Source organism: Excalfactoria chinensis, chromosome 2, assembly GCF_039878825.1.
Source record: "Excalfactoria chinensis isolate bCotChi1 chromosome 2, bCotChi1.hap2, whole genome shotgun sequence".
Classification (NCBI taxonomy): Eukaryota; Metazoa; Chordata; class Aves; order Galliformes; family Phasianidae; genus Excalfactoria; species Excalfactoria chinensis.
This window is the reverse complement of record NC_092826.1, coordinates 29,670,159-29,682,723: the sequence shown is the minus strand read 5'-3', so window position 1 is coordinate 29,682,723 and position 12,565 is coordinate 29,670,159. Positions and strand designations below refer to the sequence as shown.

The 12,565-nt window shown below is 37.9% G+C and overlaps 1 protein-coding gene across 6 annotated transcripts in view; it reads right to left on the bottom strand.

Moving 5' to 3' along the window:
* JPH1 (junctophilin 1) overlaps positions 1-12,565 on the bottom strand; it is an 84,178-nt gene that overhangs the window by 53,796 nt on the left and 17,817 nt on the right. The window contains exon 3 of one of the 6 annotated variants that reach the window (XM_072330634.1): positions 5,105-5,231. The exons of 4 other annotated variants lie outside the window; for them this stretch is intronic. In XM_072330634.1, coding sequence (XP_072186735.1) covers positions 5,174-5,231 — 58 coding nt within the window. In that variant the 3' untranslated portion in view covers positions 5,105-5,173. Of the gene's footprint in view, positions 1-5,104; positions 5,232-5,581; positions 5,646-12,565 lie in introns of those variants that run through there. One more of the 6 variants, XM_072330635.1, reaches the window with a different exon arrangement.

Sequence of the window (12,565 nt, the reverse complement as noted above, 5' to 3'; positions counted from 1 at the left end):
GAGCATGACACAGACCAAGCTGAAGAGGTCTTTTGTGGCAAACAGTTCCCACCTATCTGGTTGAATCCTAGACACCCTGCTGCCAGTAATACAAAGCTAGCGAGTCCAAATAGTGAGTCCAAAAATACAGGAAGAAAGAGGAATGCGACTTAAAAACAAACAAAAGAAAATCAACAAAAAAAGTGCCCAACCCTGCTAAAGAAATATTCAGCGCTGCAGGGGCATCACTAACTATATGGATTGCTTGACCTTTAGTCAGCAAACATTTGCTGCATTGCATACTTCAATGAAGACATGTGGCTAAACTAAAAGTGAAAGAACACAGTGCTTAAAAATGGCGATGTAACAGAATGAATGTCTTTAAATAAACTGCCCAGCATAAGAGAGATTTCAGAGGAAGAGTGTAGAACATTAGACCTTGACTGGAGTAAATTATACCCCCAAATGGTCACTTTTAGGTATCAAAACAAACAAAAATCTCTTAACATTATCTATGATGTGCAAGTAGTACAGCTCAAATCCAGTGACAAGAGAATGCATTTCTGTGCAGAGCTGAATAATTATTTTGGAAACAACTCAGAAAAGTCAAGAATGATGTACTCAAGAATTTATTGCAAAAAGGGTTGTTGGTGAGATCTCCCTGAAAGATGGAGGTGTCAGACTATTCCCTCTGATCAAAACATCTTAAGGAAGAGGAAAAAAAAAAGATAGCTAGCAGTATTATGACAGAAACATAAAGAGAATTTTCACACACAAACTGCATAATCACCTTCAATGTTAAGCAAAATACCAAAAAACCTTGCAAAAGAAACAAATAAAATAATACACTACAAAAGAGAGACAAGATAAAGCACTTAGAGGTGTCAGTAGTGTGGCTGCATGAAAGCACCCCAGGGATAAAGAGATCAACCCTGCTCCTGCTGTCACATGAAAACTGCATGCAAATAAGTAATTCCCTGACACAGGGCTTAGATATCCAGAACATTATAGATGTAGATATGGCTGCAGTACAACAGTTGAGACAGAATAAACACAGCCACATCTGTTTTGCTTGAAGCCTGTTTTTTTCTTTTCAGTGCAATCAGCCACACAAGAGGCGCTGCACCTGACTGAAGAAACACTGCTGGGCCTCATCTAAATACACAGACACGGCTCTTTCCCGTATGGCAACAAGATGCTGCTGATGCTCAATGCTCAGGAAGATGGAAAGGAAGGAGTCCTGCTCTCCCATTGCTAACTCTCTCCCCTACAGTGTGGGCAGCATCTAAGCAAACTGTTGTGGTAATGCAGGGAACTGACTACAGAGAGCATGAGTGGTGGCTCCTGACTCCCCCACTTCACTAGATACACAGCATGGACTGCGAGTAATGCCAATGCCCAGCCAGTCTGATATTCCCCTTCTGTATTATTTCCATCCAGTAAATCCCTACCCACTCTCAGCTGTGTTTGAGAACCCTTGGGAGTCAGGAGTGGGCTGCAGTCACCAAGACAATTCATCCAGCCTGTTCCCAATCTCTCGTTCAAGGACACTTGGGAGCCAGCTGCAGACAGGCCGAATTGTCACCCCCACTCTGGAGTGTATTCTTAACATCTTCTAGCTTTTGCATCGCCAAGACTTCGGCACATGATCTTACAGTGACAAAGGTAAAACTTGAAAGTGAAATACAACCCTGAAAGAGAAATTCCTGCAAGAGATCTTCTTTCCCTCACCCCTTCTCACCCTGCATTTTCATGACAGGACAAGATGGAAAAGAGGAGAAAGATTTAGAGGAACAGGTGCACAGAACAGTACAAACCTTACCACGGTCTACAAATAAGCTAAAGGAAATAGTGGTAGAAATGTAGAATGACAATGCAGCTAATCTTTCAACCTGAGCAAATTTAGGACAGTATAAGCAAGCATCTCCCCAGTTCCATTGATTGTTCCAAATTTCTATGGCTGGAAGAATGTGCAAAAGATCCAACCAGCATCCAGCAAGGCTGGGATGAACTATGACAAGTGGGGAAATCCAACTTCATAAAGGAAACATGCACCTCAGAAACACTACTTTAAAGTGCTGTTTGATGTATAGAGAAGAAAAGATCAGAAATGGTTGGACGTAGGTAAAGTGCCAGAACAGAGCAAGAAAAAAACTTACAGCAATTTGTTGAACACTTAGAAAAGCCTAGCAGCCATAAGCATAATTACTAGACAGTGCTGAAGCTGTTTGTTTAACTGCTGAAAGAAAAATTGCCCAAAGACATAGGGAGAATCAGAGCAGAGGAATATACTGTGATTCTAACACTCCAATTCAGCAGAAACATCCCTGTCTTTAATCTGTCTTATTTGCTTAGGGCAGAGCTAAGGAGGAAATTGTGTCTGTATACTGTGAGACAAGGTGCTGTCTGCAAGTAGACAGAAGAACCCTCATACCCAGTCTGTTCAGAGTGCGGCTGCTGGCACTACACTGCATCTGAAAGGTCTGTTAATAAATATTTGCTTAGTATATCGTAACTTGAGTATAGGAAAGAAAATGTATCCCTCATATTAGTGCACTATAGATGACCTCCACAAACCTCACATACTTTCCCTAGCAAAGCAGAGAAGACTACTGCTCCCCCTCTCAGGAGGAACAGGTTCCTCGTACTGCTTCCAGATCCATTTAAAAGGGCAACTTGAGTTTCTGACCAATCCTCCCTCACAGCCCACACAGAAAACACCAAGATGATCACCCCAACAGAAACTACTGCAAGGAGGCTAACTATTTGACAGCTTTTTGGTTTTTGATCACAAAAGCAACTGAATTTTTTCTGGTACATTCAGAGTTACTAAAACAAGGAAATATTTTAAAGTGCAGCAGTTTATACAAGGACAGGTCACAAAAGATCTGGAATAATTTCAAACCTGTAGATATTTACAGAGAAAACAGACCTTTGCCTCTTTATCACACAGTCTATGTAATATGCTTTTTAATCCTCAGTGTAAAATCTCAGGACCTGTCCTCATTTACACCATAGGACGAGGTTTGCAATATTTGCTATGAGATATCCCACTTAGAGGTTTCAGGTATGTGAAGTAGCATTTTGGTGTTCTAAGGCAGAATTTATATTTACATTGTAAGAAAGGTATTTGCCAAAAGCTCCTGTCCCATAAAAGACAATAAAGTATTCGAACAGGTAGAACTGAAGGAGATCTTTTTTTCCTGTCATTTTATCATTTATTTTATCTGTTCTTTGCAAGAAGCTGAAGAATGTGAATTACAGCTTTGGACATAATATATATAATCTATATAGAATAGATTTCAGTATGAAAGCTTTCAAATTGTCTTACTTAAAGAAAATTAAATCCTATTTGCACATTACAGAAACTCTGCGTCTGGATTTGCAGGATGAACAGTACAGTCCATTACCAATGGATACAGATAAAGAAAATTTTGAAGAGATGAACTATCAGCCACGTGGGACTTCATCAGCATTGAATACAAATGATAGCTCACACTCAGTGGATAATCACATAAAAATCATCTCAAAAAGTTTTGTATTCTGAGTAATTAGGAGCATTGGCTGCACAAAGGTACAGAAGAACAATGAGATGCTGAAAGTACAGCCTAAGAACAATAAGCTGCTGAAAGTACAGCCTAATCATAGCAAAGCTAGGTGCTTCATTTCAGCATGAAAATGTCTTCCCACGATTAATGACTGTCATTTTTTTCTTCATGTTTTTATTGGCTAAGTATTTATTTTTTAGTTCATGTTTGTACAAAACTGTAGTGACTGCATGTCTGTAACACACTAGTGTGTGATGTTAAGCTCTTTGTCTACCTCCATGTGTGCCTAACACACCTGCCACAAAACGCACTGGAAGCCAACACAGGAAACAAGTTTCTAAGCACAGCCCCCAAACTTGATTCTGCTTCTTTTAAAGTTCAGCGTAATGCTACCAAGTAACTGTATACAAAATTGTATCATGCCTAATTCAGCAATTAAGAAGACTGTTACTGAACAGATTCTGCTTTTAAGTTCAAGGACAATCGAGGAAGGTTTAATTTCCATGATATCATAAAGCTTTGCAAATTACTTCCCCTACAAATGAGAAGATATTTAGGTGCTACAAGGCATGTTTTGCAGAATGCTGAGCTGCATTAACTACCTTCATTAGAAAGCCAGATATTTCACACAGTGTAAAAACAACATAATAAAATATTGATAAAGGCTACAGTAAAAACAGATCTGAAATAACACAAAAATACAAACTTGTATAATTAATATGGTTGAAGTAACTAAAATATTTGCAAAATATATTTTTAGAAATTAAACCAGATACAATTTGTTAATTATATTCCTGGAGATAAAAGCATCTAAATTATTAAAGAATTTTAAGGGCTTTACTATGCTTTCCTAAGTAGTCACCAAGGCCATCCAGGTTCTGTATCTCCATGCACACATCATACATCTCTGAATGCAGGACACACAGGTGTATGATACTGCATCCAGCTCAGTATTTGGGGGTTGCTGACAAAGCAACTTGCTCTCTTCTAACAAAGAGAGAAAATATCTTGAGTACAGTAGAGAAATGGCAGCCTGAAAGTGATGTTATTTGCTGTGTGGAGGAGCTCTTATTTTGGAGGAGAGCTTCACATAGAAAACATGTACAGGAGCCTTCAAACACATGGCAAACAGTTCATTGCACTGCATGTCTGCTGTCAACCTTTCATGAGTGCTCTGTTGGCAAGCACCTCAATCAGCTGCTTATTCTTCTAGTACCATTACCACAGATATCTCCAGAGGACAGAAAGACATCTCAAGTATATTGCCTACAACAGTGCTACTGAATTACGACTTCACATCAGGACAATCAAGCCAGGCTTGATTGCATTGCTGAAGATGGATTTCAACTAAAACTGCAGTTTTTTGTTGGTGTTGCTGTTGATTTTTTTTATATTTAAGCACTACATCTGAGTGAAAAAACAAACAAACAAACACAAAGTATTCTGAGAACAATCAACTTTGGAAAAGGCAAATAACACATGCTGGGCAAATAGGATTATATAATCAGGCATTGGTCTATTTTATTCTTTTGCAACTCCCTATGGAGTTGCACATAAGAAATTACCACCTTTAGCAAACACCCAGCTGGAATGTAATACAGGTAGTCTTTGAACATTCTGAATGTTCTCAGAAGGATGCTGAGCATTCACCATTCCTTATGTGGCTTCCAGTATGAATGGTTAACAAGGAGGGGGTGAACAACCCTGTTGGGAGAATAGGAAGATGCTAATGATGGCATATAGAAGAGTAAATAAGCAAGATACTGCCTTGACAAAATACAGTATCGGACAGCAGAAAACATGCACAGTGTACAGCAAAAAGCCATAAGTGCACTGGATCTGATTTTATTCTGAGAAATTTATGTCTTCTTCTTATGTCTTGACAGTAATATCACAATAATTCATAATCATGACTATTTTTTTCAGTATAAAAAATGCTGTGGGTAACACACCTGAGGTGAAAAAAGGATGAAGGAGATTTAATATTAAAAGATAAATTCAGTGTAATTAATAATAATAATTTTAGAAGTACATCATCATTTCACCCATCTGTCCCTTCTTCCTTTCTTGACTTGAAAAGCAAAAGATGGTCAGGAGCTACAAGAAATCAACAGCAGTCTGTGGAGAACAGAAAGGCACTTTTGTGCTATTTTTTGAAACACCCACTCAGTGTAGAATGCATTTATTACTCTGGGTAACAGAAACTTCTGTCAATAATTTGTTTGAACAAGGAATGATAAGAATTTAGCATTTGATATCCCCAAAACTGAAAGGCTGCGCATGTCCACACACAGGTGCATAAATTCATTTCTTCTATTAAATTTGTCTGCAGGTCTCAAGTTTGCCTGCCTTGGTAGCTGACCAGCTATATCAAGTATCATCAGATCTTAAAGATGATTTATTGTCCTAATGCCTTTATTTCTAAAAATCTTCAAATCCCCAAGCCCTTGCACAATACAGGTGAAAAATAATAATCTGACAACCACACTACATTTAATAGCAAAACTGATACTGAAACAATACTGATGCTGGCATTTTACTACTGAAGGATAAAAGTCCTCAGCAAATACACAAAGTGCAACAGCATTCTCAGAAAGGTCACTAGGAACTTGGTCACTCATTTGAGTTCTGTCAGTCCCTCACAGCAATGAAGGCAAAATCAGTCAGGACTTGCTTCTGTAATGTTATGGATTTTTAAATTATTTTTTAGAACTGTTCTTAGTGCACAGTAGTATTATAAAGGCACTCCCATATAAGTTTCATATTTTTCATGTATTTTATCAAAGAACATTGACCCACTCCACTGTATTTGATAGGAGAAAAAACAGTAGGGACGATATATTGCTTCTTTACACACTGAAAGCTGAGTACTCCACATACAAATACATGTATGCATAGAAATACAAATACAAATGTAAATAAATTTGGGTTTATAAGGGTTTCAACTCACTAGCAAGAGTTCTCACATAAAATAAGACCAAAAAGAAAAGGTAGACAGCTAAGTTTTGAGCACAATCAGCAGCAGAGTAGACGATAGACATACATCCGTGTACAGTGTAGAGAGCCAATGATAGCACAGAAAAGATGGGCTACTGTATCAGCTGTTAGAGGACTATATTCCTGTCAAACACTGATAAGCTCCACTCATGCGCTGCCTTATTTAGTCAGACTTCTTTGCTGACACACCAATGTGCTGTAGCAAGTGTGCATGATCTTTCCAGTCCAGAGAGGCTTCAGCTCCTCCTTTCACTAAGATCATAACAAATATTATATTGCTCAGTGCCATATCCTAAGGTGTTATGGAAAGGTTTTATCTGGTCATTTAAGAACATGCTATCTGTAGTACAACTATATTTTCAATAGTACTTAATGTGAGAACACAACTCAGAAAAATCTGAAAACCTGATCATAAAAAAATGCAGACACTTTATTAATGGAGATATTCACTCTGTCCTAATCCCAAGATACTTATTTTACTATTCCACTCTTTGGAAGGCTAAGAAACATACTGCATACTGCAAGGCATGAGAGGGTGTTTAAATAAGCCAGTAGCTTGGGAATACTATTTTAAGATTGAGCATAAATTGGCAGTTTAGCTCCGTATAAGTAATTCAACCAGAAGATTAAACTTCACACGCTTTTTACCTCATGCACCTGCATACTACTTCTGTTTTCTCTTTTCCTCAAGTACTTTTAGCTTGACTTATTCTTTGGTATGTCACATATGTAAAGAGAACGTTTTTAGTAATGCTAAAACCCTGTATCTATTGCCTTTACAACTAATTCACTGGTCTCACATACTCATAACTAGAAGACTTCTTGTTTTGTTGAAGATATTTAAAAACAATCTGCATTTCATGACATCCCTTTGCTTTTATTGATATCACTATCCATTAGCTTGTATATTGTGAATATACTTACAACTAAACTGTTACCAGCAAGATAAATTAGCACAGAACATACCGTGAAAGCGTGCAACTCTTCCGCTTTGTCATCATGTTTCACCTACTTGCTAACTTGTAAAATGAAGTAATCCATGATGAATCTTTTAAGTCCTTAGCATGAATTAGCAAGATTCTGCTGTATATTATCTCACCGTTGCTGTCAAAAGGTCGACTCCTGAATACAGAGATACATTAAATTCTACATATTTAGCTGCCTTTGGAACTACGGCAATATATTCTATTAAAACTCACTCTATTGCATAATGCTATTAATCATGGTAGTTTAAACTCTCTTTAACAGAGCCTAAATGGGCTTCACCAATGTAGAAGTAAGTACCCTAGTATTCATCAGGTACTGTTCTTAAAGGAGACTAGAATATGCAGTCTTTCCATTTGCACATGTTGAGAGTACATACACAAACTTGACTAGAGAATATGCACAACACAGTGGAACACTGAGCAAGTGTGCTCCACAACTGGAAGCTGGGCAGTTGTACCAGTTGTACTGACCCTGAGCTGGTTGCCTCAGCTGGTAGGAGCCTCGAGAAACAAGAATGGTTTGTCCACAGTACCACAAAAGTACAACAGATTACAACTGCCTCAGAGAGAACCAAGCTTGTATGCTCACTTTGTGCCCTGCTCTGCATTGCACAGTCCTTGAAGCCTGGTCACATATTTCTATCTCTGTTCCTCACCATAATCAATTTGATGAAATTTGTGGCGTGCTTGGAAGGTAAACTCATGTAACCAAGATCAGCTGTGCACCTGACGTCCAGCTTGTGGCTTGAGTGCACATACACTAAGTGGCTCACAAGGCCAACTCACCTCACCCACAGGCAGCTCAGGGCTGAAGAAATACTTGGGGGAAGAGCAGAGTGTGTGTAGGCTGCTGATCAAGTTATTCAGGAAGTAACAGCAACCCACTCTCAATCAAGATCTTTCCCATTGCTCCTCTTTCACACAGCTGTCTGGTTGTTGCTACCAGGATCTCACAGCGCATTCCACGCCCGCCACTGAAGACCCTTTGGGACACAAGCACAGCTGGGAGCCAGCTGGCTGAGTGGGTTCTAGCACCTTCCTTTTCCTCATGAGCTTCTGTCCCACCACACGTGTGATGAGCCACCCAGCATGCCCTGCCACTAGAAAAGTGGTATGCACACATAAGCAGAGAAATTTGGCACCATGATTTTGATGGCCTTCCAGAAACATCTGCTGGACAAGCAAAGCTGAGGCAAACAAACCATGCTAAATGCTTTTTATTTTCCCTGATCAGCTAGTAGACTGAGGATCTTTGCAATAGAAAAACAAATGCATTCCAAAAAGAAGCAATAGCAACCCATATGATCAGCTATTTCCAACATAAGGACATGTAATATATAAGTTATTTTTCTCACAAAGACTCAAAATCAGAAACGAGGTCCTCTAGTAGAGCAATAAAAACTGAGCTGTATCCTCACAGTTAGGCTTTTCAAAGTAAAGCCTCCCTAATTTCCAGAAATATGGATATCCTTAGTAACTGAGCTGGCTTATCTTTCTAGAATAAATTCTGTCACTCCCACTTGTACTGAGCTGCACCATACTGAAATCTCAGGATTTTTTGGGACAGTGTGCAGCATGGCACAACATTCAGCAGGAGTAACAGGAGACAGAATGTGACACACTGACTTATTACAGAAGCTTTAGTGTTTGGAAAGAGAAAAGATGACATCTCAGGAAGTTCTATTAGTTCTTCTGCAACTCATAAAATAAGACTAGAATTTCAGTCTTACTGAGAATTAGGAAGAGCAGACACCTAGCACTGCATGCTCAGAACTTGACGGTTTTGTTAACTGAGCTGACTTTGTACATTCAACTCACTATATCCTAAAATACACAGCTCACAAAGAACACTGCTCCATCAGTGATGTCCTGGTATCATTGGAATCAGTAGGAGTTTTCCTGTTTATGTCAGCAGAGCCAATGTTTAGCATTTTCAGCAAAGGATTATAAGAATAAATTAAAGACGACAGATTACACTCACTCTTTCATCTTCTAAAGCTACAGTATAAAATGAGTGATAAGCCATTTAAGTGCTCTTTGATTAGAAATTTAGAAAGTCATGTTTTGTTTTCTCTGTAAAAGAGTAACATCACAGGCACCATTTTAAAAGTGGTATTTTTAAAACGTCTTGACAAACCTTTCCCCCTACACCTACTTAGCTACATGTTCCTCTCCTCAGAAGTAGCTGAGTAACAACAGTGATGAGATGCTGATCATCACAAGCAAGATGACAAGTAGGCTAGGTTTGATTATTTCAGTCCTTTTTTATGTGTATGGTGGACAAGCTCCAGAGACTGTACAACCAAAGACAGATGAGTTCTTTTGCACTCATCTGTAGGCATTGACTCTGATCAACCCTGAGCAAGTTAATATATTGGATATATTATAATGTTGGAGTATTTCAACAAGTGATACCCAGTTATCTTTCAGGATGTTCTCATGCCCTTTAGCCAGCTGGCCGTATGTAGTCTTTTCCCTTACTTGCTAATTGACTGCTCTGATGACATCATTTCCTTTTTTTATGCATTTGTTTTTTTCCTTTTTCATTATAGCTACACAATAGAAAAACAAACAGTGGAACGGATGTAGCTGCAGACTAAGGTGATGCTTTGTTGACCTTAGGATAGGAGCTAACTTGTCTCATCACATTCGCAAAGAACAAACTTGCAGCCCAACCCTCGGCAATGTGATTATAGGCAGCAGCTCCACCACAATACAACACCAGTCTCTTGCAGCAAAGAAAAAAAAAAGCCAGCAATCTATAAATTTATCTCACCACACACTTTTGATCAGTTAATTATCTGCCCTTTTAAACTAAGCCTCTTTTTTTCCTTATTCACCAATGCACATAAAATCCTTTGAATTATAACATCTACTTTTACAAGTACTATTTATGCAGTCAAGTAGTGAAATGAACTACTTAAATAACTTCAGATCTTTAAGAGAAATTTAGAGAATAATCTTGAAATGAAAAAGATTTAATTAAAAGAAGATCTTAAAGAATCTTAAAGAATCTTAATCTTAAAGAAGATGAATGATTTTTCTCATATTCTCTCCCCCCAGAGACCTCTGGAACTGATTAACTACTTCAAATTCTCTCGCTTGTATGACTTAAAGTGTAGAAAGAAGATACCTAGCTTTACAGCTGGTCACGTTGACCAGATCTTCTCTTGTATTCGTAAAGATCATTCTAGAAAGTGACTCGTCTTATTTCGGACTTCCACAGCCTCCAGTAGAGATTTAAATTATTGTTCATAAAAAAAAATATCCCCCAGACAAAACAAACCATAAATCCAAAGAAAGCAGCAGGCATACCATACCAGAGTGGCCAGAAAACAAATAACACAGCATACGAAAGAAGCAGCACTTTCAGATTTGGAAATGATATCAGTTATCAGTACATTCTACTTTTTGGATTAAAAATGAATATTTAATATTAAAAAAAAAAAAAAAAAGAATAAAAAAATACTTGAATCTCTGAAAGAAGGTCTGATGTAATAAAAAAAAAAAAAAAAGGTTTTTTTTTTTTTTGCACTGGATGTGATGTAAAATACAGATTTGTAAAATGCTTCACAGTATGAGAGCAGCAGCCGACAGAAATCGGATGGTTATATAATTTGGTGGTTAAGCAAAGATATTTTTAGTACTTTGCTAATCCATCTAATGCATTTCTTTCCAGGAGAAGAAAATGCATTATACTGATAGCAATAGCAGGGTCAAAATATAAGGATATAAACAAGGAATTTACTTTTTCTAGAAAAACGAAAAAAGTATAAAATTCTCATTAATAGCATTCATTTCTAAGTAAGGCTGCTTAGTGGTTGGAAAGCAACTTACATATGAAAATAACTGAATAGAAGAGCTGAAACAAATACTGAAAGCTTTCATCAATATTTCCCCTAACATCAATCCCATAACACAAATCAAGGCAGCAACACCTCAAGCTAAATAACCGCATAGACAATTTCAGTGCAACGTCTGGCAAAGCACACCAAAATGATTCCTCTGACAAGAACATATTCTTGAAAATACTGACCTGAGTTAAAACACTCCCTACCTGTTGTCTGAAACAAAACCAGATTTAGCTGCTAAAAGTTGTATTCAATCTATTCCCAAGTTTCATTTATTAACAGATGGGAACATCAAGGTTGCCTAGAAAAGACAGCTGTTTCCTCAGCTGACTCGCACCTAAATAAATTCAACTTCTATCTCCCTTGAAACTTTCATTTGAAAATGAGACAATTTATTGCCAAGATACAAAGGTAAAGAAGATTGGAACATGCAAGTTGGTTCTATTGTGGAAGAGACAATTAATCCTCTCAGTTTTAAATAGATTATATCAACTGGTTTAATGTTTAACAGTGAGAATTTTCTAAATGCAAATAATCCAGAGAAAATTGCGACCTTATTTCTGGTCAAGTATATTACTGTGCAAAACCAAAACTATTTCCTGAAATAAGCACTATGAAGTCACAGACTGACTTGAATATATAATTTCACATATGAGGATAAACATTTTCAAGATCAATTCATTCTCCTTTTCAGAGAAAATTATCTCTTCCATTCTCAAGTATACTGAAAGCAGAACACAATTCCTCGAGTAGTGAGGGGCCCTGAAGAAGCAAATGAGGCTCCTGAGAACAGCTAAGGCTGCCTTTTCTCAGACTGGCCTCTCAGAACATCAGTAAGGATGTTCTTTGAACCACTGACCAAAAACGCCTGCATTAAATCTATTGTGAAGTATCAAATAGACTTAAAGACAGGTACCATAAGGAAGCCAGCCCTCAAGTTTACCAGACCAGTATCTGTACAATCCTTTCTGAAACCCCAGAGCACAGCTTATTCATTTTTCTGGTCCAAAATGTAATACTGTTCTTTTCTGAAAGGATTCCAGTCAATCTTACCTCTGCAGGAAACAGAGAAAATCCAGGTGTCAAAGGAGTGTTAGAGATTTCTGAAAGCCTACCTATCTATGTGTTCTGGGCTTCCTGAGACTCCTTTAGAATGCTCAATGTAGACTCTTGGCAAAAGTTCATCTTGTTATTCAGGAACTGT